This window comes from Chiloscyllium punctatum, chromosome 10 (genome assembly GCF_047496795.1).
Source record: "Chiloscyllium punctatum isolate Juve2018m chromosome 10, sChiPun1.3, whole genome shotgun sequence".
Classification (NCBI taxonomy): domain Eukaryota; kingdom Metazoa; phylum Chordata; class Chondrichthyes; order Orectolobiformes; family Hemiscylliidae; genus Chiloscyllium; species Chiloscyllium punctatum.
Window position 1 is genome coordinate 109521979 of NC_092748.1, and position 27204 is coordinate 109549182.

Consider the following 27204-nt stretch of genomic DNA (forward strand, 5'->3'; position numbering starts at 1 on the left):
GTGAATATGCAATAGTCATTAATATTGAGTGAGTTCAGTAGAAATATGGAAATAAAAGCAAAATAACGTGGATGCTGGAGATCAGAAATAAAAACAGAGAATGCTGGAGAAACTCAACAGGTCTGGTAGCTTCTGTGAAGAGAGAAACACAACGAGCATTTTGAGTCTCGTATGACTCTACTTTGGAAGTAGCTTCTGAGTTTCTCCGGCACTTTCTGTTCGTATTTAAGTTATTCAGCAACAGTGACCACTCATCTCAGCATCTTCCAAAAAATATCATTGGCAGCTTCTTTTGCTGCTAGTCCTCTTACCGTTAAAATTCACAACTGGATGGTCCTTCCGGTCACACTGAAGTTCATTTTCGAGAAGGCGTTCTGAACTCTGGGAGGCCATGGAATTGCACCTGATGATGAGCAGGCAACATGGGACGGAAAGACAGCAGGTCACCAGCTGCGATACACCCATGGTGTCTGTCCTAGCGGCTTGGCAACCAGGGTGGTGGGACTTGGGAGGAGTGCCTGAAAGGGAACAGATTGGTTTACTCGCGAGGTAATCGCCTGATTCCGAAGATCTATTCACAATACATCCATTCAATATCTTTACTTAGAGAGTGGTGAGAATGTGGAGCCTGTGACCCTTGGCAGCGTCCATAGTGAAGATTGCAGATATAGCTCAGGAGAGACTTAGGCTATAAGACATAGAAGCATAAGTTAGGACATTCAGCCCATCCGGTCTGCTCCATTATTCAATCATGGCTGATAAATTTCTCAACTCCATTCTCCAGCTTTCTCCCCGTAACCATTATGCCCTTGATACTCAAGAACTTATCTATCTCAGTCTTAAAGATTCTCAATGACCTGGCCTCCACAGCCTTCTGTGACGATGAATTCCATAGATTCCCCACTCTCTGGCTGAAGATATTTCTCCTTATCTCAGTTCTAAAGGTCTTCCCTTTACTCTAAGGCTGTGCCCTCGGGTCCTAGTCTCTCCTACCAATAGAAACCTCTTCCCAACATTCACTTTGTCTAGGCCATTCAGCATTCTGTAAGTTTCAATTAGATCCCCCCTCATCTTTCTAAATTTCACCAAGTATAGACCAGAGTCCTCAAACGTTCCTCATATGTTAAGCTTTTCATTACTGGGACCGTTCTCGTGAACCTCCTCTGAACATACTCCAAGGCCAGTACATCCTTGCTGAGATATAGGGCCCAAAACTGCACACAATACTCCAAATGTGGCCTGACTAGAGCCTTATAGAGTCTCAGAAGTTCATCCCTACTTTTATATTCAAATCGTCTCAAAATAAATGCCATCTCAACCTGCAAGTTTACCTCGAGAGAATCCTGGACTAGAACTGGAAGTGGGAAGATATGTGTGGATCTGAGGACATAGAGAAAGTGCTTAATGAATACTTTTCATCAGTATTCACATTGGAAAAGGGCAATGTTAGTGAGAATATGGAGATACAGACTACAAGATTAGATGGGATTGTGGTTGACAAAGAGGAAATTTTAGCAATTTTGGAAGATCTGAAAATAGATAAGACCCCTGGGCTGGATAGGATTTATCCTCGGATTCTCTGGGAAGCCAGGGAGGAGATCGCAGAGCCTTTAGTTTCGATCTTTATGTCATCATTGTCCACAGGAATAGTGCCAGAAGACTAGAGGATAGCAAATGTTGTCGGGACAATCCTGGTAATTATAGGCCAGTGAGCCTGACTTCGGATGTGGAACACTAAGGTGTTGGAAAAGGTTATAAGAGATAGGATTTATAATCTTCTGGAAAGGAATAATTTGATTAGGGGTAGTCAACACAGTTTTGTGAAGGGCAGATTGTGCCTCACTAACCTTATTGAGTTCTTCAAGAAGGTGACAAAACAGGTGGATGAGGGTAAAGTAGTTGATGTGGTGTATATGGACTTCAGTAAGGCGTTTGATAAGGTTCCACAATAGGCTATTGCACAAAATACGGAGTTTCGGGATTGAAGGTGATTTAATGGTTTAGATCAGAAATTGGCTAGCTGAAAGAAGTCAGAGGGTAGTGGTCAGTGGGAAATGTTCATCCTGGAGCTCAGTGGTGTGCCGCAAGGATCTGTTTTGGGGCCATGGCTGTTTGTCATTTTTATAAATGGTCTGGATGTGGGCATAGAAGATACGTTAGTAAATGTGCAGATGACATTAAGGTAGGCAGAGTTGTAGATAGTGCAGAAAATGTTGTGGTTTACAGAGGATATAGATAAGATGCAGAGCTGGGCTGAGAAGTGGTAAATGGAGTTTAATGTGGAAAAGTGTGAGGTAGTTCACTTCGGAAGAAATAACAGGAATGCAAAGTACTGGGCTCATAGTAAAATTCTTGGCAGTGTAGATGAACCGAGAGATCTTGGTGTCCAGGTGCATAAATCCCTGAAAGTTACCACCCAGGTTGATAGGGTTGTTAAGAAGGCATATGGTGCGTTGGCATTTATTGGTAGGGGGATTGAATTTCAGAGCCACAAGATCACGCTTCAGCTGTACAAGACACTGGTAAGGCCGCACCTGGAGTATTGCATACAGTTCTGGTCACCACATTATAGGAAGGATGTGGAAGCTTTGGAAAGAGATTTACTCAGATGTTGCCTGGTATGGATGGAAGGTCTTACAAGAAAAGGCTGAGGGAACTGAGGCTGTTTTCATTGGAGAGAAGAAGGTTGAGAGATGACTTAATCAAGATGTATAAGATAATCAGAGGGTTAGATAGGGTGGACAGGGAGAGACTTTTTCCTCAGATGGTGAAGGCTAACATGAGGGGACATAGCTTTAAATTGCGAGGTAATGCATTTAGAACAGATATCAGGAATAATTTCTTTACTCAGAGAATAGTAGGGGCATGTAATGTCCTGCCTGCAACTCGCTGATGTTAAGGGCATTTAACTGGGCATTGGACATACACATGGATAATACTGGAACGGTGTAGGTTAGATGGGCATCAGATTAATTTCACAGGTCAGTGCAACATCAAGGGCCGAAGGGCCTGTACCAGGCTGTAACATTCTATCTTCTATGTTCTATGTTCTAACTCCCAAGTCACTTTGCACTTCACACCTCTGAACTTTCTCCCCATTTAGAAAACAGTACATTGATCAGAGGGTCAAGGTGATAGAAATGCAGAGGGGTATAGATGGGCTTAATGAAAAAAAAACTTTGCATATGAAATATAATGTGGTAAATGTGAGGTTATGCCCTTTGGCAGGACAAAGAGTATTTAAAAGGAACTGCAGAACACAGGGATATGGGATTCCTTGTCCATGGATCAGAAAAAAGCTAGCGTCCAAGCTCAGCTGGTTATAGGGAAGGCAAAAGGAATGTTCCCCTTTATTTCAAAGGGAAAGAACATAAATGGAGGAGGTTTTGCTAAAACAATACAAGTAGTCAGATCACAGCTGGAACACTGAACTGTTTTGGTCCCTTTATGTGAGGGAAGACATAACTGGCATTGGAGGCAGTCTAGAGAAGATCCACTAGGTTGATCCTAGGCGTGGAGAGACTGTATTATGAGGAGAAGTTGAGTAGATTGGGCCTGTAGTTATTAGATTATCAAAGAATGGCAGGAAATCTTATTGAAATGTTCAAGATTTTTGACAGGGTGGATGTTGAAAGGTTGCTTCCCCCGTGGGGGAGAGTCTCGGATCAGAGGGCATAATCTCAGAGTAAGGGCTCACAGGTTTAAGACAGAGAAGAGGAGGAATTTCTTCTCAGAAGATAGTGTATCTGTGGGATTATTTACCACAGAGGGCTGATGAGCATGGTTCATTAAATATATTCAAGGCTGAGATATTCAGATTTATAATCAGGAAGGGGGTCAAGGGGAAAATGAGGGGGAAATGTAGGAAAGTGGAGTTGAGGATTATCAGATCAGGCAGGATCTCATTACATGTCAAAAGCAAACTTGATGGGCTGAATGGCCTACTTCTACTCCTGTGCCTTATGATCTTATCAATATGGGAGATATATAGATATATAGATAGATCACATGTATTTTTTGCAGTGCTTTGCATTCTAGGTAAGTCCACGAAACAACTTTCAGTCTCCACAGATTCTGCCAAAACTATTCGAGTCTCATTTCAGACTTTCAGCGTCTGTAACATTTTGCATTTATTTCTATGTCATCACTGTCTGCTTAAGAACATTAATAAGGAGCACCCTGACAGCTCTGGCCTTGGTCTGTCACACTGTTCCAATGAAACTCGACAGGAATATAAGAAGCGCTGTCTGATTTAAACAGTTGCAATCTCACCCCTGAATTCAGCGATTTTAGACCCTTTCTTTTCAGACGGTGTGAGCTGTTCAAGATTGTGCTGTTGCCACTTGCACCTCTTCTGCACACAGTTTTTCTTTCAGTTATTGTTCCGTAACCCAAACCAAGTTGTCTATTGTCATCTGATCACTGCTTTTATAGAGTCATAGAGATGTACAGCACAGAAACAGACCCTTCAGTCCAACATTTCCATGCTGACCAGATACCCTAAATTAATCTAGTCCCATTTGCCAGCACTATCCCTCTAACCCTTTCTTATTCATATATCCATCCAGATTCCTTTCAAATATTGTAATTGTACCAGCCTCCACCACTTGCTCTGGCAGCTCATTCTGCATGAAAAAGTTGCCCCTTATGTCTCGCTCAAATCTTTTCCTCCTCACCTTAAGCCTATGCCTGCTAGTGCTGGACTCCCCTATCCCAGGGAAAAGACCTTGCCTATTCACCTTATCTATGCCCCTCATGATTATATAAACCTCTATAAGGTCACCCTCATGTGGGCACCACTGGCAAAGCCAGCATCTGTTGCCTATCCCTAGCTGTCAAGAGGGAACCTGGGGTTTTCATGTCCATCAATGAAAGTTGTTCTGGTCACCACTACCAAGAGCGATTTTTATAATTTAAATTCCAGCCACTGTCATGTTCAAATTTAAACCCACGCCTCCAGAGAAAAGCCCTGGTCACTACATCACCAACACACGCACACACAAAGGCACTCACACACACACACGCGCGCACGCACACACAAAGGCACTCACACACACACACACGCGCGCACGCACACACAAAGGCACTCACACACACACACAGACACACACACTCACACACACACAGACACACGGACACAGGCACACACACAGGCACTCTCACACACACAAACATGCGCGCACGCACACACACACAAAGGCACTCACTCACACACACACACAGACACATGCACACAGGCACAGACACACACACACAGACACACAGGTACTCACACACATACACAGACACACGCACACAGGCACTCTCACACAAACACTCACACACTCGCGTACACACACACACACACACACACACACACACACACACACACCAGAAAACACATTGGAGACACATGTTAAATCCCGACCACAGCAGCCGGTAGAACTTGAATTCAATTGTAAAAACCTGCCCGGTTTGGTAATGGGAATCTGCTGCCGGCTCAGATGTGACTCCAGACCCAGACCAGTGACTGTTAAATGCCCTCTGGGCAGTGAGGGATATGCAATAAATGCTGGCCTAGACTGTGAACAAAGACATTAAAACAAACCAGCATGTTAAACGGAGGTGGGCGAGGCAAACTCCAATCCTGCTCCCATCAAGTTTGAAGAATTCAGTCCAGGGAGTGGCGAAGCAATGGGGGAGTTTGAACCCAGGATGACGAGTGCAAAATCAAAGCAGAGCATTGGGGCAATGGGCAAATGAGACTGGGGGCAAGATGGGATACAACAGAGCAAATTAGGTGAACTCCCAGTCCCTAAGGCCTACCAGGACTATAATAGCAAAAACAGAAGTTGCTGGAAAAGCTCAGCAGGTCTGGCAGCATCTGTGAAGCGAGATTAAGGTTAATGTTTCAGGTCCAGCAACCCTTCCTCAGAACTCAGTTGCCTTCTTGAACAGCAGCAAAGCTCTTCTCACTTTATCGAAACCATTTGTGATTTTGAAAGCCCTTATTAAAACTCACCTTAGCCTTCTCTGCTCTAGGACAGGCGCCCCAACTACTTTAGTTTCTACACATGACATAACTGAACAACCTCTCAACCTCTCATGATGGCTCAGTGGTGAGCACTTCTGTCTCGTAGCACCAGGGACTCTGGTTCAATTGCAGCCTTGAATGACTGTCTGTGTTGAGTTTGCACACTCTCCCCGTGTCTGCGTGGGTTTCCTCCGGGTGCTCCGGTTTCTTCCCACAATCCAAAGATGTGCAGGTTTGGTGGTTTGGCCATGCTAAATTGCCTGTATGCCCAGAGATGTGCAATCTAGGTAGATTAGCCAAGGTCTAATCCTGGTCCTATTTCTTTCTTTCTTTAACTTGCTCAATCTATCCCTGATGTGAAGGTGCCGGTGTTAGACTGGGGTGGACAAGGTCAAATGTCACACAACACGAGGTTATAGCCCAACAGGTGAAGGGGCAATGTTCAGAAAGCTTGTGACTTCAAATAAACCTGGCGACGTGTGACTTTTGACCTCAATCTATCCCCATAACTGAAGTTTCTCATTCTGGAGACCATTCTTGTCAATCACTTCTGCTCTCTTTCCAACCCATTCACATCCTTCTTATCATGTGGTGCCCAGAACTGTACGCAATAACCCAGCTGAGACTCCAGTCCCTTTGAAACAGAAGTCAAAACAACAGGTCATTTGGCCCACTGGACTGCTGCTGGCTCTTTGAGAAAGCTACCCAATTAGTTCTAGTCGTCCCTATTTATTCCCCACAGGCCTGCGAGTGCTTCTTTTTTCTCTAACAAGAAATGCAATTCCCTTTCTAATTACCCATCCATTATCCACCCCCATCCCAAGTACTGATAAAATTACACCACCAAACAACACACAGCAGCCCAGAGGGCAGTGAATAGCCCAACAAATTATAGGCACACTTCCCACAGACGATCTCGCTCCACAGAATTACGAGCACAAGGGTCAATAACTGGGCAGTTTGCTACAAGCTTCCTTTGCAGGACACAAAGATTCCATTAATAAATGGAGCCATTAGAATAAAACTGGGACATGCCACAGGGTGACGGAGCTGCCTGGAAAGAGTTACACATCCAGTAATTGCTGCCAGACTTGGAGCACCCTATGGGCACTCATAGGAAACCATCAATCTAGGAGGGAGACAAACACAACAGGAAAAGCCACAGGAAAAGCCTCAACTTTCAGACAACCGCCTAACATCGATTGAAAAAGACGCTTGACATATGTAGCCAACTGGTTATAAAATAAGATCAGTCCAATACAGTGGTATTCAGACCACAGTCGGAACACTGTGAACAGTTTTGGGGCACTTATCCAAGGAAAGATATACCAGCATTGGAGGTAATACGGCAAAGGTTCACTTGGCTGATACCAGATGTGGAGGGACTGTCTTATAAGGAGACGCTGAATAGATTGAGCCTATACTCATTGGAAATAGAAGACCTTATTGAAACATATGAGATTCTTTGGAGACTTGTCAGGGTAGATGCAGATAGATTGTTTTCCCTTTTCAGAGAAATTCGGACCATACGAGGTCACACATTTAAGACACGTGTGAGGTAATTTCTTCTCTCAGAGGGTTGTGAATCTGTGAAATTCATCACTGCAGAAAGAAGTTTTCCATCATCCAAAAATTTGGAAGTATTACATTTGGTTCCAACATCCAAGTTGTTGTCATGGGCTAGTGAAGAGCTGGGGCCAAGCATCGATCCTCGCAGTTGTCCCAGACTGCCAACCCAAGAACAGCCCATCCATTCCCACATTCTGTTTCCTTGCTGTTAACCAAAGCTTAAACCATGCCCAATCCTGCTAACAGCAAGGTGAGCAAGGACCAGATTGTCAATGCCAACGATGTTGGTTAAGCGACATGAGTCAGGAGAGCAGGGCCAACACTGGCACTCTTCCAGTAGTGTTGGTGTGAGGCGTCTAGCATCATTGTACGGGGCCTCACCTAAAAGGCAGCACACCCTCAAAGCTGCGCTGGGAGTGTCCGTCTAGAGCCTGCATTAACGAGTGGGGTGTGAACACACAGTCTCCTGCCTCAGAATTACCATTGAGAGAGCTACCAACTCGAGGTGTAGAAGATTCTGAGGGACATGGACAGAGGTAGCTGTTTCCCTGAGTTGAAGGGAGAAGAATAAGGGGTCCCAAAGTGAAGGGCAGCAGGTTTAGAGGGGATTTGAGGAAGGGTTTTTACACTCAGAGGGCAGTGGGGGTCTGGAATACACTGAGGCAGGAAACTGCACAACTATAAAAAGTATTAAAAAGTGTCTTAGCGTTCAAGGCTGTGGGCTTAGTATGAGCAGTGGGATGGCAATGGTTAGCACTGCAGCCTCAATGCCAGGGACGTAGGTTCAATTCTAGCCTCAGGTGACTGTCTGTGTGGAGTTTGCACATTCTCCCTGTGTCTGCGTGGGTTTCCTTTGGGTGCTCTGGTTTCCTCCCATAGTCCAACGATGTGCAGGTTAGGGTGCATCGGCCATGCTAACTTGTCCCATGATATCCAGAGATGTGCAGACTAGGTGGGTTAGCCATGGGAAATGCAGGGTTACAGAGATGGGGTGGGAAATCTTTAGAGGATCTATGTGAACACGATGTGCTGAAGGGCCTGCTTCCACACTGTCGGGAGTCTATGACTCTAAGTGGGATGAGTCACAGTGTATTACAGATCCAATGGGGCTGTAGCCTCTTCTGTACTCCTAGGAGTACTTGCTCCTAATTCATAAAGTTCAATTCTCCAGCACTGATGTTCCTCATCCAGACATTGAGCTTATTGGAGCATATTAACAAGGAACATGAGTAGGTTTTCTCACTGAGGAGGGGCCAAGGGAAAAAGTTGAGAGACGTAACTCCAGGAATATGCGCAATCAGAGCTGACAACCTTGACTTGATCAGCACAAAAAGAATCATAATGTTTTGTGTAAAAACCACAGGCAGTCAAAGTCTCATTTTGGTGGATATTGTGGCAACTGAATGTTTGTTTGGGTTTTGAAATTAGCCTTGATTCAGCTGCAACAACATATTCATAAGATGTCCACGCAGGAGTAGGCCATTCAGCCCATCGAGTCTGCTCTGCCATTCAATGAGATCACGGCTGATCTGATCATCCTCAACTCCACTCTCCTGCCTTTTCCCCATGAGCCTCAATTCTCTTTAATGATTAAAAATCTGTCTTAACATTATGTCAGGTCAGAAACTGAGCCTTTGATTTTACCACTTCTGTCCCATTGGACAAAGTACCTAGAGAGAGATTCATTTTAAGAGGGCTAGAACCAAAAGCAGAGATGTACTGGTGAGGCTGGATCAGGCTCTGGTCAGACCACATTTGGAATATTGTGGCAGTTATGGGCTGTGTATCCAAGGAAGGGTGCACTGGCTTTGGACGAGGTCCAGAGGAGTTTCACAAAAATGATCCTGGCTTAGCATATAAGGAGCAGATGAGGACTCCAGGTCTGTACTCGATGGAGTTTAGAAGGATGAGGGGGCATCTGATTGAAACTTGCAGAATACCGAATGGCCTACACAGAGTGGTTTTGGAGGAGATAGTTCCACTAATGGGAGAGAACAGTGCAACACGGTGGCTCAGTGGTTAGCACTGCTGCCTCATAGTGCCAGGGACCAAGGTTCGATCCCAGCCTCAGGCAACTATCTGTGTGGAGTTTGCACATTCTCCCCGTGTCTGCGTGGGCTCGCTCCATGTGCTCTGGTTTCCTCCCACAATCCAAAGTTGTGCAGATTAGGTGGATTGGCCATGCTAAATTTCCCATAGTGTTCAGGGATGTGTAGATTAAATGCATTAGTTAGGGGTAAATGTAGAATAATAGGTTTGGGGAGTGGGCCTGGGTGGGTTACTCTTCGGAGGGTCGATGTGGACTTGTTGGGCCGATGGGCCTGTTTCCACACTGTAGGGATTCTATGAGAAACCTGGAGCACAGCCTCAGAGTGAAGGATGAACCTTTAGAACTAAGATGAGGAGGGATTTGCGAAGAGGGTGGTGAATCCGTGGAACTCATTGCTGCAGAAGGCTGTGGAGTTCAAATCATTGAATATCTTTAAGACAGAGAGATAGGTTCTTGATTTGTAAGGGGATCAAAGGTGATGAGGAGAAGTTGAGAAAAATATCAACTATGATCAAATGATAAAGCAGACCTGATGGGCCAAATGGCCTAATTCTGCTCCTCTCTCCTATGGTCTAGTCAGGGAGTTGAACAAGGGAGTGAGCAGGATATGCTCCATTATAAGTGGCCTTGGAATCAATCATCCATCATATCACTGCAGGTCTCATATCATGGAATACTTTTGGCTTAGCAGCTCTCCCATTGTCTCTCCATAATATTATTTATTCATGTAAATACTAGCCCTAGGTCTCAAGACAGGCTGAATTAATCCCAAAAAACTGCTGAACTGAAGCAAACGTTACTTAGGTCACAGAACTTGGAGGAATGTCAGAGCCGTCATCTAAAACAGAAAATGAAACAAAGAAATTCTTACAAAGAAAAGGTTAGAGAGCCACGAGGATAGTGAGGGAGGAGACTATGGCTAATCGGATAGGTCTTCCAAAGAGCCAGAACAGGTACCACGGGCAGAATGGAATTCTCTTGTGCTGTAAAATTCTGTGTTCAGCATGTCACTGTACCAAGGAACTTAACAAAAAACAACAGATTAGTTGGTCATTCATTGTCTCAGAGTACAATAGGATCTTGATAGATGGGCCAATGGACTGAGGAATGGCAGACGGTGTCTAATGTAGATAAAAGCGAGGTGTTGCATTTTGGAAAAGCAAATCAGAGCAGGACGTATACACTTAACGGTAAGGTCGTGGGGAATGTTGATGAACAATGAAACCTTGGAGTGCAGGTTCATAGCTCCTTGAAAGTGGAGTCGCAGGTAGATAGGATAGTGAAGAAGGCGTTTGGTACACTTTCCTTTATTGGTCAGAGTATTGAGTACAGGAGTTGGGAGGTCATGCAGAGGCTGTACTGGACATTGGTTAGGCCACTTTTGGAATATTGCGTGCAACTCTGGTCTCCTTCCTATCGGAATGATGTTGTGAAACTTGAAATGGTTCAGGAAAGAGTTACAAGGATGTTGCCAGGGTTGGAAGGTTTGAGCTATAGGGAGGGGCTGAATAGGCAGGGGCTGTTTTCCCTGGAATGTCAGAGGCTGAGGACTGAGCTTATAGAGGTTTATAAAATCATGAGGAGCATGGATAGGGTGAATAGACAAAGTCTTTTCCCTGGGGTGGGGGAGTGCAGACATAGGTTTAGAGTGAGGAGGTAGATCTAAAAGGGACCTAAGGGGCAACCTTTTCACACAGAGGATGGTGCATGTATGGAATGAGCTGCCAGAGGAAGTGGTGGAGGCTGGTACAATTACAGCATTTAAAAGGCCTCTGGATGGGCATATGAATAGGAAGGGTTTAGAGGGATATAGGCCAAGTGCTGGCAGGTGGGACTAGATTAAGTTGGGATATCTGGCCGGCATGGACGAATTGGAATCTGTTTCCATGCTGTACATCTCTATGTCTCAACGTATATGGGATCTTGCTGTGCCACATAGCACATTGGTCTGACCATCACCAGTCATCATCACGTTAATGAAATTCCCTGCGTGAAACATATTCTTACAGAAGATTTACAGGAAACAACCCAATGACACTGAAGGAACAGCAATATATCTCCAAGTCAGATGGGGAGTGACTTGGAGGGGAACTTGTAGGTGGTAGTGTTCTCACACACCTGTTGCACTTGCCCTTCTAGACGGAGCAGTCATGAGTTTAGCAGGAGCTGTCTAAGGACCTTTGGTAAATCTTTGCAGTGTATCTTGTAGATGGTATACACTGCTGCTACTAAATGTGGTGGAGAGATTGGATGCTTGTGGACATATTGCCAATTAAGCGGCTGCTTTGTCCTGGATGGTGTCAAGCCTCTTGAGTGTTGTTGGGGCTGCCCCCATCCAGGCAAGTGGGGAGAATTCCATCACACTCCTGACTTGTGTCTTATAGATGGTGGATAGGCTTTAGTTTGGAACTAAATTGATATCCATTCAGGGGCTCTGAGATGTGTGCAGGATTGTGCAGAAACAACTAACAGACAGAACTAGTATTCAGCACTTACAGGCCAACATTACCTCCAGTCCCCTCAATCATTCAATATAAACACCATATAGCAAGGGCCATTAAACTTTTACTGTGGTATTTGAGAAATTTCAAACCATTATCAGTTCTATAACCTGCTTCTCTCTTAATGGCTGCATGCATTCACAGCCAAATATATGTTTGAAAGAGGAATATTCAAAATATTTATTAGCCTTTCTCGTAATGCAAAAAGCCTGTTTCTAGCACTTCTTTTTTCACAAAGTAATAAAAACAGGGCAATTTTTCAACAATAAATTCTCGTTCACTGGGGACCTGTAAACGTAACGTCTACATCAAATTCTCTGAACTCAGAGCCAGGACAAGGAGTCAAGGGGGTTAGGGTGAGATGCAGGAGGGGGAGAGGGTAGGGAGGGGAATTGGCCACATGGTGAACCCATTGGAGTCACATAAAACAAAGTGCCTGCCTTGCAGTTTCTTAAATCTCTGAGAGAAGGACTGAATCCCAGGATTGCATTTAATGAGAGATGGCTCTGAAGACAGAAGCCCAGAAACTCTGCACCCGGACACAACCCCCACCTCTTCTTTAGGGAGAGATTTGAAATTTGCACATCAGTGCTTAAAATACAGCTGCTGCAGGCTGATACAATCATAGAACATAGAACAATACAGCGCAGAACAGGCCCTTCAGCCCTCAATGTTGAGCCGACCTGTGAACTATTCTCAGCTCGTCCCCCCTACACTATCCCATCATCATCCATGTGCTTATCCAAAGATTCTTTCAATCTCCCTAATGTGGCTGAGTTAACTACATTAGCAGGTAGGGCATTCCACGCCCTTACCACTCTCTGAGTAAAGAACCTGCCTCTGACATCTGTCTTAAATCTATCACCCCTCAATTTGTAGTTATGCCCCCTCGTACAGTAAACATGAGCAGTAAACCTGGGAAATTAGCACCAACCAAATTGCGCATTCACTCAATAGAAAAATGACTTCAAACTCTTCCCCTCCGTTCTCGGCTCAAACACAACCCCTACCCTATTCAAACATAAAAGCATGCAGAATGTAAAATAACCTCCAACCCATGCCTGAACTGAGACGCTAAACTACCCAGGCTCCAGGAATGCACTGCCTCATGCGCTGAATGTCAACCAATCATTACTAATAAATAATACAATGCCCTCCACACACTCTCACACTCAGGCACTCACTCTCTCACACACTCACTCAGTGATATACCCACACTCTCTCTCTCATACACCCACTTTCTCACACACGCACACGTTCTCTCACACACATACTCGCGCTCTCTTTCTCACACACTTGCTTTCTCAGACAAAAGACACTCTCTGTCAGGCACACATACACTGTCTCAAACACACACACGCTCTCTCTCACACACACTCTCTCTCACACACACTCTCTCATACACACATCCTTTCTCACCCACACACATTTACTCTCTCATATATATGCACTCGCTCACTCTCTCACATGCACACAAACACACATTCACTGACACACTCACATTCCCTCACACACACAGTCTTACTTACACACACACTTACACTTTGTCTCTTACACATATGCTCACACTCTCTCTCGCACACACATGTGCACAGCTAAGCCAGTGTTTATTCACCTTTGAGAAGGGGATGATGAATTGCTTTCTTCAACCGCTGCAGAAGGACATTAGATGAATGGTTATACCATAGTCTACAATTCCCCTCCGAGCCCCAGTTGCAGAATAAATGCTGGCACAGTGAATGGAACCCACATCCCATGAACGAAGAAATAAAAGGGGTGAGGGAGCCAAAAAGAAGGAAAAACGTGCTTGACCAGTTCTAACGAGAGTTAAGAAGCTCAGTACCAACCAGAACAACAGAAACCACCTAACAGTACATCACTTTCAACCCTCATCAACCTCCGCCAAAGTAATTAGAATAGTAGGTAGGTGTTTATTGACCAGCATTGACTTGAAGGGTCGGTTTCTGAGCTGTAGACCTCTACGTCTCTATGACCATCAATGCTCAGTGTGTACCATGTACAAGATGCACTACAGAATTTCACCAAGGCTCTTCCAATAGCATCTTCCAAACTCATGACCACTTCCATCTGGAAGGACAAGGGCAGCACTTACATAGGAACACCACCCCTGCAAGCTCCCGTCCAAGCTGCTCACGATCTTGGATTTGGAAATATATCATAATCCAGCAGCTTCCTCCCTGATAGCATTGTGGGTCTGCCTCCAGAAAATGGACTGAAGCAGTTCAAGAAGGCAGCTCATCACCTCTCCTTTTTACTGTATCGGTTGTAGATGGTAGAAATGACAAATAAATGACAATAAATGCCCAGCCAGTGAAGCCTGTGTCCCATAAAACTTAAAAAAGTTCACAGAATCAGCAAAAAGTTAGCAAATGAAAACTTTGAAAGTTTGCTTAAATCATTACTTTTGTTCCATTGATGGCTTACGGGAGTAAATGGGCGGCACAGTGGTTAGCACTGCTGCTTCACAGCACCAGAGACCCGGGTTCAATTCCCGCCTCAGGCGACTCTCTATGTGGAGTTTGCACGTTCTCCCCGTGTCTGCGTGGGTTTCCTCCAGGTGCTCCGGTTTCCTCCCACAATCCAAAAATGTGCAGGTTAGGTGAATTGGCCATGCTAAATTGCCCATAGTGAAGGGTTAAATGTAGGGGAATGGGTCTGGGTGGGTTGTGCTTCAGCAGGCCGGTGTGGACTTGTTGGGCCGAAGGGCCTGTTTCCACACTGTAAGTAATCTAATCTAAATGCTTCAAGTTATAAAGACTGAGTTAATTGAAGTAGAATGATTACTTCAGGAGGGTTATGACAGTTTTCCAGCTGTTCTGGCTATCCCAGCATGCTTCAGTGGACAGGAGGACCTTTGTGATGCTTTTGACCTCAAAATCAAAAACAGGTTCTCATTAGCCTTCTCTTACTGTCTAGCTCAGTGCACTCTTGAATTCGCAACAATTTGCATTTATATAGCACCTTTAACTACCCAAGGGACGTCTCTGAAGCGATAATCAAACAAAACTTCATGCCGAGTCAGATAAGAAAAGACTGCAGCAAGTGACCCAATGTTGACCTAATACCAGAAGTCACCAAGATTGGTGACTTGTCACTCAGTGCAAACGGTTTTTTTTTTGTGTCAGAAATGCAAGACAAGCCCCTCTTTAGAAGTTTCCTCAGAGGATCACCACACAACTAAAGAATGTTCTGGAACACCTGAGATGCTGAACTGGTTAATCTCAGATTGCAATACTAACTATCCACAGCTACTGTGTCTCGCACAAGTCTGGACTCCCTGTTTAAATTGGAGAGTGAGCCAATTTTCAATTATCCACATTGTTTGATCGTACCTCCCTCCTCACTTCACACACACACACAATCAGAGAGAATAAAATCCAATTGAGTTATTTTTCCTGGCACGAAACCTGCACAATTGCCAAGAGCTTTGGAAGGATAATTGGGATGAATGAAGTTGTACAGGACCCAGCTCAATGAAAAGAAAACACTTGTAGCCTGCCACAAAATCCATGCTCAAATCCCACTCACATTTCATCACACTTTTTGACCTTGCAGTCTTTGGTTTTGGTGACAGAAAGGATATAGATCGCTAACTCGGTGAGATAGCATAAAATGGGCAATAACAACTTGGCAGCTCATGTTACAACTCGTCCCATGTTTTCTTCTTTCACTGACTTCTGTGCTTCACCTGCCAATTATTTGCCCAAGTGGGTTCTCCTCTGCCAGATGGAAGTGCCTAGCAATGACAGGATTGGTTCAACTGGGGTACCGCCCATTGACAAACGGCCAATTGGCACCAACCTTATGCGAGGAGAAGTAACTTGGGGGAAACTAAGCAGCAGGACAAACAGACTACCCATAACATGCAATAACTGCAGTAGAGGGGCAAAACCAACTGGGACTGGGAAATGGTGAGTACGTACACTCCAACTACACAGCACACTGATGGTTTGCTACATAACGCACAAAGGAAGCAGGAGTGATGTGGGACTTTTCCACTCAGTGAGTAGTTAGGGTTAGGAAGGGCGGGTAATGGCCTGGTGGTATTATTGCTGCTCTGTTAACCCAGTGACCCAAGTACCTGCATTCAAACCTTGCGATGGCAGATGGTTGAATTTGATTTCAGTGAAAATCTGGACTTCAGAATCTAATGATGACTGTGAAGCCATTGCCAAATGTGAGGGATCGGTGGGGGAGGGTGATGAATCCCATAAGACAATAAGATATAGGAGTGGAAGTAAGGCCATTCAGCCCATCCAGTCCACTCAGCCATTCAATCGTGGTGGATGGGCATTTCAATTCCACTTAATCACACTCTCTCTGTATCCCTTAATTCCTTGCGAGATCAAGAATTTATCAATCTCTGCCTTGAAGACATTTAACGTCCCAGCCTCCACTGCACTCTGTGGCAATGAATTCCACAGGCCCACCACTCTCTGGCTGAAGAAATGTCTCCTCATTTCTGTTCTAAACTGACCGCCTCTAATTCTAAGGCTGTGCCCACGGGTCCTAGTATCCCCGCCTGATGGAAACAATTTCCCAGCGTCCACCCTTTCTAAGCCATGCATTATCTTGTAAGTTTCTATTAGATCTATTAAGGTGAGTCTAACCATTTAAAAGACTTACCTAAGGCGTCGGGGCCTCCATTTGCTGAGAGGTGCGAGGGAGGAGCGAAGGAATTATGGGAAGGTGAGTCTAACTGTTTAAAACACTTACTTCAGGCGTCAGGGCTTCCATTTGCCGAGAAGTGTGAGGAAGGAGTGAAGGATTCTGGGAAGGTGAGTCTAACTGTCTAAAAGACTTACCTCAGGCATCAGAGCCTCCATTTGCAAGGGAGGAGCAAAGGAATTCTGAGTTTTTAAGTGGGTGAGATCTAAACCCGAGACCCTACACCGTAGGGCCTCCCTCCCACCCTCCCTCCCACCCACCTCCTCTAACCTTACTAAGAGTTTGTAAACTAGTTAAGTTTTCAGGTTTTTCTTTTTTTCTTCTCTTCCCTTGTTTAGCTCTGTGCGGGCTTTCAGAGTAACAGGATATGGATGTCAGGGCAGTTGCATGTTCCTCCTGCAGAATGTGGAAGGTGAGATATACTTCACATGTCTCTGTCGACTACATCTGCGGGAAGTGCACCCAACTCCAGCTCCTCGAAAACCGAGTTAGGGAACTGAAGCTGGAGATGGATGAGCTACGGATCATCCGGGAGATTGAGGGGGAAATTGAGAGGATGTACAGGGAGGTGGTCACTCCTCAGACACAGGATAAGGACAGCTAGGTTACTGTCAGGGGAGGAACCAACAGTCAGAGCAGGGATCCCCTGTGGACGTTCCCCTCAGCAATAAGTATACCGTTTTGGATACTGCTGGTGGGGACAGCCTACCAGGGGAAAGCCATAGTTGACAGGTCTCGGGCACTGAGGCTCAGAAAGGAAAGGGGTAAAATAGAAAAGTGCTAGTGGTAGGGGACTCAATAGTTAGACGGATTGACAGGAGATTTTGTGGTCAGGAACGGGAAGGTACGTTGCCTCCCCGGTGCCAGGGTCCGGGATGTCGCCGATCGGGTTTACAAGGTTCTGAAGGGGGAGGGTGAGCAGCCAGAAATCATGATACATATTGGCACCAATGATACAGCCAGGAAAGGGATTGAGGATCTGAAAAGTGACTACAGAGAGTTAGGTTGGAAGCCGAAGAGCAGGACGAGTAGAGTGGTGATCTCAGGTTTGCTACCGGTGACACAAGATAGTGAGTTAAGGAACAGTCAGCGAATACAGCTTAACATGTGGCTGCGAGGCTGGTGCAGGAGGGAGGGCTTCAGATATCTAGACCATTGGGATGCCTTCTGGGGAAGGTGGGACCTGTACATGAAGGACGGGTTGCACCTGAACTGGAGGAGCACAAATGTCCTGGGTGGGAGATTTGCTTGTGTGATTCGGGAAGGTTTAAACTAATTTGGCAGGGTGTTGGAATCAGAGCCACATGTCTGAGAGGGGATCAGTTGCAGACTGGACAGTGACAGGATATATTGAATCTATCAAGAAGGTTTCCTACGCAATTAAACAGAGGGATCGGTTAAAGTGTGTCTGTTTTAATGCAAGGAGTGTCCGGAATAAGAGTGACGAACTTAGAGCATGGATCAGTACATGGGGCTAAGATGTTGTGGCTGTAACAGAGATGTGGGTTTCACTGGGGCAGGGATGGTTGCTTGATGTTCCAGGGTTTAGAACGTTTAGAAAGAACAGGGAGGGTGGAAAAAGAGGAGGGGATGTAGCATTGCTAATCAGAGAGTGCATCACAGCTACTGAAACAAAGGTTGTTGAGGAAGGTTTAGGTTTGTCTACTGAGTCAGTATGGGTGGAAATTAGGAACAGCAAGGGAATGGCCACCGCATTGGGGATTTTCTACAGACCAGCTAACAGCAGCAGAGAGATTGAAGATCTCATAGGCGGGCAAATTCTGTAAAAATGTAAAAGTAGCAGAGTTGTTGTTATGGGTGATTTCAACTTTTCCAATATTGACTGGAACCTCCTAAGTGTAAATGGTTTGGATGGAGCCGTTTTTGTCAGGTGTGTTCAGGACAGTTTCCTTACTCAGTTTGTATTCTGGATTAGTGGTGCTGGAAGAGCACAGCAGTTCAGGCAGCACCCGAGGAGCAGTAAAATCGACGTTTCAGGCAAAAGCCCTTCATCAGGAATAAAAGCTATTCCTGATGAAGGGCTTTTGCCCGAAATGTCGATTTTACTGCTCCTCGGATGCTGCCTGAACTGCTGTGCTCTTCCAGCACCACTAATCCAGAATCTGGTTTCCAGCATCTGCAGTCATTGTTTTTACCCTTACTCAGTATGTAGACAGGCCGACAATGAGAGAGGCCATTTTGGATTTGGTGCTCGGCAACGAGCAAGGACAGATGTCAGATCTCGCGTTGGGAGAGCACTTTGGTGAAAGTGATCACAACTGCCTCACATTTAGCATAGCCTTGGAGAGTGAAAGGAGCAGTTACCGAGGGAAGATATTTAATTGGGGAAAAGGAATTTATGACGCTATCAGACAGGAGTTGGGAAGTACAGACTGGGAGCAATTGCTCCAAAGAAAGGGCACAGCAGACATGTGGAGACGACGGTCGAGCAGTGGATGTGGTGTATATGGACTTCAGTAAGGTATTTGACAGGGTTCCCCATGGTAGGCTCTTTCATAAAGTCAGGAAGTATGGGATACATGGATATTTGGCTATCTGGATTCAGAATTGGTTAGCTAACAGAAGGCAGAGAGTGATTGTAGATGGAAAGTATTTTGCCTGGAGGTCAGTGGTGAGTGGGGTCCCAGAGGGCTCTGTTCTTGGGCCTCTGCTCTTTGTAGTTTTAATAAATGACTTGGATGAGGAGGTTGAGGAGTGGGTTAGTAAATTTGCAGATGACACTAAGGTTGGAGGTGTCGTCGATAGTTTAGAGGGCTACTGCAGGCTGCAGCGTGACATAGACAGGATGCAGAGCTGGGCTGAGAAATGGCAGATGGAGTTCAACCTGGATAAATGCGAAGTGATGCATTCTGGAAGGTCAAACTCGAATGCTGAATATAGGATTAAAGACAGGATTCTTGGCAGTGTGGAGGAACAGAGGGATCTGGGTGTGCAAGTAAATAGATCCCTCAAAGTTGCCACCCAAGTGGATACGGTTGTTATGAAAGCATAAGGTGTTTTGGCTTTCATTAACGGGGGATCAAGAGCCACGAGATTTTGCTGCAGCTCTACAAGTCCCTGGTGAGACCACACTTGGAATATTGTGTCCAGTTCTGGTCACCCTACTATAGGAAAGATACAGTGGCTTTGGAGAGGGTGCAAAGAAGGTTTACCAAGATGCTGCGTGGACTGGAGAAGAAAGGTTGCCTTATGAAGAAAGGTTGAATAAGCTCGGACTTTTCTCTCTGGAGGGAAGGAGGAAGGGAGGAGACCTGATCGAGGTGTACAAAATAATGAGAGGAATAGATAGAGTCAATAGCCAGAGACTTTTCCCCAGGACAGGATTGACTGGTACGAGAAGTCATAGTTTGAAGATATTAGGAAGAAGGTACAAAGGAGACATCAGAGAAAGGTTCTTTATGCAGAGAATTGTGAATGCATGGAATGTGTTGCCAGTTGACGTGGTGGAAGCAGAGTCACTGGAGACATTTTAGCAACTGCTGGACATGCACATGGATAGCAGTGAGTTGAGGGGTGCGTAGGTTAAATTACTATATTTTACATTAGGATTAAACCTCAGCACAACATCGTGGGCTAAAGGGCTTGTTCTGTGCTGTACTTTTCTATGTTCTATCTCTCTTCAATCTTCTAAACTCTAATGAATACAATCCCAGGATCCTCAGCCATTTATCGTATGTTCGGCCTACCATTCCATGGATCATCCGTGTGAATCTCCGCTGGTTCATCAATGTCCTTTAGGGAAGGAAACTGCCAACCTTACACATGACTCCAGTTCCTCACACTATGTAACAAGCCATCAGATGGGCTACAACTTCTGGTCCTTATTTCTCCAATGGGGTTGAGTCTTGGGTAAATCTGGATAGCCAATAAATGCCCTCATCCCAGAATGAATTAAATAAAAGGAATCCACTGTCTGGAAAGGTGGTGACACTCAAGGACATTGGATTGTTTCTTTGTGGATAGTAACGGTACACAGGGATGCGGGGCAAAGTTAAGAGATTGGCATTCAACAATAAAGCTGGTGCAGGCGTGATGGGGCTGAATGACCTGCGTCTGCACCATACTAATATGGGATAATCTGGACTGAAGCTAGTTATTGGCCAGAATATCTAATCCAAGCTGTTGCTCCCACTGCAGTACAGAAGGAATGCTGCAGTACTGAAGGTCCTGCCTTTCAGATGGCATTGGAATCCATGGCTCTGTCTCACGTGGATGTACAGTAGTACGCATACTCTCCCAAATATGCGTCCCTCAACCAATCTTACTGTAACACCAAACAGCCATTACCTCATCTGGGTGTGTGGGAACTTGCTGTGCATCAGTTGGCTGCTGTGCTTCATACATTATCGCTGCAAGCATGTTTCAAAAGTACATCATTGGCTGTGGCAGAGTTTGTGAAAGACGGCTACAGAAAGACGACATGACGTTGCATTATCTCTTAAATGAGCTATTACTCCACAGCCCTGTGAGCCTCATGGGTGTATGCAAAAGGTCCCATGGTGATTTTTTGGAGAAGAGGAGGGGGATTGTATCGACATCACTAAAAATGATTGCCTGGTCAGAAGTAGACTGTTGTTTTGTTTGCAGAAAACTGGCTGCTCTGTTTCCTATATTGGCAGCACAGGACTAGCACTGCTGCCTCACAGCACCAGGCAGCCGGGTTCGATTCATACCCTCAGGCAACTCTCTGTGTCGAGTTTGCACACTCTCCCTGTTTCTGTGTGAGTTTCCTCCCACAGTCCAAAGATGTGCAAGTTAAGGTGGACGTGCCATGCTAAAGTGTCTATTGTGTCCAGGGATGCGCAGGCTAGGTGGACTAGTCATGGGAAAGGCAGGGTTACAGGTGTAGGGTAGGGAAGTGGGTCTGAATGTGATGGTTGCCAGAGGGTCAGTGTGGACTGAATGGCCTGCACTGTAGGGATTCTATGATCTCTTATTTGTCCATGGCTTATGGACATTGCTAACTAGGTCTGCATTTAATGCCTATTCTGGTTGTGCAGTGAGCAATTAAGAAGATATTGCTGTGAGTCTGGAGTTACATGCAGGCCAGGTTAGTCCTGCAGAATGGGTGGCACTGTGGCTCAGTGGTTAGCACTGCTGCCTCCCAGCACCAGGGACCTGGGTTTGATTCCAGCCTCGAGCGACTGTCTGTGTGCAGTTTGCACATTCTCCCTGTGTCTATGTGGGTTTCCTCCCACATTCCAAAGATGTGCAGGTTAGGTGAATTGGCCATGTTAAAATTGCCTACAGTATTCAGGGATGTGTAGGTTAGGTGCACCAGTCAGGAGAAATATAGGGTAGGGGGAATAGGTCTGGGTGAGTTATTCTTCAGAGGGTCTGTGTGAACTTGTTGAGCTGAAAGGCCTGTTCCCACACTGTAGGGATTCTATGGTTGATGAATTCCTTCCCTAAAGGGCATGATGGGTTTGTTTAAAAAGAGCTTAACATGGCTACCATTACTCCAGATTCCCTTGAATTCAAATTTCACCATCTGCTATGGTAGATTGGGACCTAGAACACTTGATGAGTTTCCGAGCTGCAAGCTCAGTGACATTACCATACAAGTGCTTTTATGTTTTTGTTGTTGATGTGCTGAGAGGCGATGAGATGGGTTGAGGGTAGGGATAAAGGAAAACTAGATGTAGACGGTGGTGCATGTATGGAATGAGCTGCCAGAGGACGTGGTGGAGGCTGGTACAATTACAGCATTTAAAAGGCATCTGGATGGGTATATAAATAGGAAATGTTTAGAGGTATATGGGCCAAATGCTGGCAAATGGGATGAGACTAGGTTAGGTTATCTGGTCGGCATGGACAAGTTGGACTGAAGGGTCTGTTTCCGTGCTGTACTTTTCTATAATTCTATCTTGTCAGTGCTCTCTCCCATTACATGGAGACACAAAACAACACAATATTCAAGGCAACACAACATCTAGCCAGAGACTTTTCTCCAGGACAGGATTGACTGGTACGAGGAGTCATAGTTTGAAGATATTAGGAGGAAGGTATAAAGGAGACGTCAGAGGTAGGTTCTTTATGCAGAGAGTTGTGAATGCATGGAATGCATTGCCAGCAGTGGTGGTGGAAGCAAAGTCATTGGGGACATTTAAGCGACTACTGGACATGCACATGGATAGCAGTGAGTTTGTGGGGTGTGTAGGTTAAGTTATTATATTTTACATTAGGATTAAGTCTCGGCACAACATTGTGGGTCTGTTCTGTGCTGTACTTTTCTATGTTCTATGTTCTAAAGGCGACATACAAATTCACGTCATTATTGTTGACGTCTAGTACTAAGTTAAATTTTTAGACCTCCTCATGGTTTTGTCCACAGCAGTGTCTCTGTCAAACTGCCAACCAATTAGGACCCTGTACTAAAAATTATTGCGATCATTTGAAATTTGGCATCCTTGTATTTGTCCTGTTGATTGTGTCCTGCTCAGTGACATGTCTCTTTTCCCAGCAAGGATCAAAGGTAGAAAAATTGGATTAAGCTCAACTGAGAGATGGCTCCTTCAATGATTGAACCCTCATCAACCAATATCACTCACTCCGAAGGACAGAAATAAATATGAAAGCTGTCAAAGCCTATAGATCTGTAATCTGTCATTTGTGACAAGATGTGGGAGAGGGAAAGCAGAGAGACAGATGCAAAAATACAACAAAGAGCTGAACAACGAGCACGTCACAACTCCAACTGTTAATCCCCTCGCCCAAAGCGATTTTTCTCTTTCGCCTCAGGTTCTGACCAATCATTTCATTAGATACAGTGGGATGTTTAACTTACCTCACCATACCTTTCAAAGTCTTCCCACAGAACTCTGGGTCTTCCTCATTAAGTCATTTTTCCCTTTCCTGTGAATGCTCCTTATGTCTGATTTGCCAAGTTTCTGCTGCCGGGGGCCCCCTCTTTTACAAATGAATAGCAGCAAAGTGATCAGAGAAAAAGCCAACTAATTCTCCATGCCTTGGCCACAATGGGGCATGGTAAATTGGGATGACGAATGATGGAGCACAGACTGATGGAACCAAGACAGGTCTTACTGAAATGCTAAAACATAAAGGGTTGAAAACTCTTACCGTAGCTGCATCACAAGTATGTGGTAACTCTTGTCCTTCAGCTCCCGTATGACCTGTAAGAGAAAGTGGGAAAATTCCTTTGGTAAAAGCATAGAAACTTAGAAAATAGGAGCAGGAGTAGGCTATTCAGCCCTTCCAGCTGCTTCACATTCAATAGGATCATGGCTGATCATCCAAGTGTTCCCACTTTCTCCCCATACCCTTTGATTTCTCTAGCCCCAAGAACGACATCTAACTCCATCTTTAAAACATTCAGTGCTTTGGCCTCAACTGCTTTCTGTGAAAGAGGATTCCACTCTCTGGGTAAGGAAATTTCTCATCACAGTCCTAAAATGCACGGCACCCCATCCCCCACCACCTCTACCACCCAATCCCCCCCGCCAGTATCCTTAAACTTGATGCCTGGTTGTGAACATCTTTCCTCCATTCCTCCTCTCTAGACCTGTTAGAATTTTAAAGGTTCCTGAGTTTATTTCCTCCCTCCTCATTCATCTAAATTCCAGTGAATATAGTCCTAACCAATCCAGTCTCTCTTTGTATGTCACCCCAAGAAATCAGATTGGTCTGCAGATGGAAAGGTATTTAGGAAGGCAAATGGAATTTTGTCCTTCATTGCTAAAGGGATTGAGTTTAAAAGCAGGGGGGTCATGTTGCAGCTGTAGTGGGTGCTGGCGAGGCCACATCTGGATTTGTGTGTGCTGTTTTGGTCTCCTTAATAGAGAATTCCACTTACTTAAGAAAGGATGTACTGGCACTGGAGGGGGTACAGAGGAGGTTCCAGAGTTGAGGGTGTTGGTTTATGAGGAGAGACTGATTGGACTAGGATTATATTCATTGGAATTTAGAAAAATGAGGGGGGATCTTATAGAAACATCTAAAATTATGAAGAGAATAGATAAGATAGAGGTAGACACCTGATGAAGGGCTTTTGCCCGAAACGTCGATTTCGAAGCTACTTGGATGCTGTCTGAACTGCTGTGCTCTTCCAGCACCACTAATCAAGAATCTGGTTTCCAGCATCTGCAATCATTGTTTTTACCACAATGTTTCCACTGGCAGGTGAAACTAGGGCAAGAGGGCATAGCCTCAAATTAAGGGGGAGCAGATTTTGGATGGAATTGAGAAGGAACTTCTTCAACCAGAGAGTTGGGAAACTATGGAATTCCCTGCCCAGTGAAGTAGTTGACGCTATTTCAGTAAATATTTTTAAGGCTAAGATAGATTTTGTTTGCATAATAAAGGAATTAAGGGTCACTGAGAGGATGGGTAAGTGGAGCTGAGGCCACAAAAAGATCAGCCATGATCTTATTGAATGGTGGAGCAGGCTCGAAGGGCCAGATGTCCTGCTCCTGCTCCTAGTTCTTATGTAAACCTTTGTTGCACTCCTTCTCATTACCAGAATATCCTTCCTCAGACAAGGTGACCAAAACTGCACACAATACTCCAGGTACGGCCTCACCAAGGCCCTGTACAATTGCAGCAAGGCATCCCTGCTCCTGTACTTGAATCCTCTCACTATGACGTCCAACACACCATTTGCCTTCTTCACAGTCTGCTGCACCTACATACTTTCAATGACTGGTGCACATGGACAGCCAAATCTCTTTGCACCAGCACTTTCCCAATCTATCATCATTCAGATACTAATCTGCTTTCCTGTTTTGTCCAGCAAATGGATAACCTCACATTTATCCACGTTATACTCCATCTGTAATGCATTTTCCCACTCACTCACCCTATCCAAGTCACACTGAAGCATCTCTGCATCCTCCTCACAGCTCACCCTCCCACCTGCTTTGTGTTATCTGCAAATTTTCAGACATTGCATTTAGTTTCCTCATCCATTCCATTGATACATGTTATAAATAGTTGGAATCCTTGCACTGATCCCTGTGGTACCCCACTGGAAATGCCTTCCACTCAGAAAAGAGATCCTACCCTTTGTTTCCAGTCCGCCAACCGTTTTCCATCCACCTGGATACGCTACCCCCAACGCTATATACTTTGATTTTAATCTCTTTGTTGAAAGTCATCTCAAAGTTCAAATAAACCACATCCACGACTCCCCTTCATCCACTCCATGGGTTACATCCTTGAACAATTCCAGTAGATTTCTTAAACATGATTTTCCTCTTGTAAGTACAGAGATGTGACAAAAGGAAGCAAAGAAATTTAGCAAAGAAAGGCAAAGTACTGCACTAAGAAAAGGGAATTAGAGTAAGCATGTGGGGAACATGTTTTCCAGGTGCTCAGCTCTGAATGATTTTATAATGGATTTAAGCATTTTTCCCATGATTGACATCAGGCTAAGTGCTCTATTCTTCCCTGTTTTCTCTCTTTAAATAGAGGGGTTGCAATAGCTACTGTCCAATAGATAGGAGCCGTTCCAGTGTCAAAGAATCTTGGAAGATGACCACAGATACATCCATTATTAGGCCCTAGGGGTTTACTGGCCTTCAATCCCATCAATTTCCACAAAACCATTTCCTTACTAATACTGATTTCTTCCTGTTTGTTTTATTTTATTTATTCTTGGAACGAGGGTGTTGCCAGCATTTATTGCCCATCCCTAGTTGCCCTTAAGAAGATTGTAGTGCGCTGCCTTCCTGACAGGTTGCAGTCCATGTGCTGAACGTAGACCCAGGATGCCCTTAAGGAGGGAATTCCAGGATTTTGACCCAGCGACACTGAAGGAACGGTGATCTATTGCCGCATCAGGATGGTGATTGGCTGGAGGGGGACTTGCAGCTGGTAGTGTTCTCATATATCTGATGTCCTTGTCTTTCCAGATGGAAGTGGTCATGGGTTTCGAAGGTGCTGTCTTACCTCCCTCTCACTAAACCCTATGTTCTCCAACATTTCTGGTATATTATCTGCACCCTTCTTTGTGAAAACAGAACCAAAGAATGTGTTTTGTTGGTCATTGATTTCTTTGTTCCCCATTATAGACTCCCCCACTAGACTTCATAAAATTCTGGTTAGGCCCCATTTAGAATACTGTGTCCAATTTTGGGTCCCACACCTTAGGAAGGACATACTGGCACTGGAGTGTGTTCAGTGGAGATTCACACAGGTCATCCCTGGAATGGTAGGCCTAACATATGATGATCAGCTGAGAATCCTGGGATTGTATTCATTAGAATTTAGAAGGTTGAGGGGAGATCTAATAGAAACTTACAAGATAATGCATGGCTTAGAAAGAGTGATTGCTGGGAAATTGTTTCAGTTAGGCGGGGAGACTAGGGACCTGTGGGCACAGCCTTAGAATTGGAGGGGGTCAA

At 45.0% G+C, this 27204-nt stretch overlaps 1 protein-coding gene across 4 annotated transcripts in view; it reads right to left on the bottom strand.

Moving 5' to 3' along the window:
- sema5ba (sema domain, seven thrombospondin repeats (type 1 and type 1-like), transmembrane domain (TM) and short cytoplasmic domain, (semaphorin) 5Ba) overlaps positions 1-27204 on the bottom strand; it is a 335820-nt gene that overhangs the window by 219693 nt on the left and 88923 nt on the right. For all 4 annotated transcript variants that reach the window (XM_072579920.1, XM_072579916.1, XM_072579917.1 and 1 more), the window contains exons 2-3: positions 23924-23976; positions 312-518 (exon numbers count right to left, since the gene is read on the bottom strand). In XM_072579920.1, coding sequence (XP_072436021.1) covers positions 312-465 — 154 coding nt within the window. In that variant the 5' untranslated portion in view covers positions 466-518; positions 23924-23976. The remainder of the gene's footprint in view (positions 1-311; positions 519-23923; positions 23977-27204) is intronic.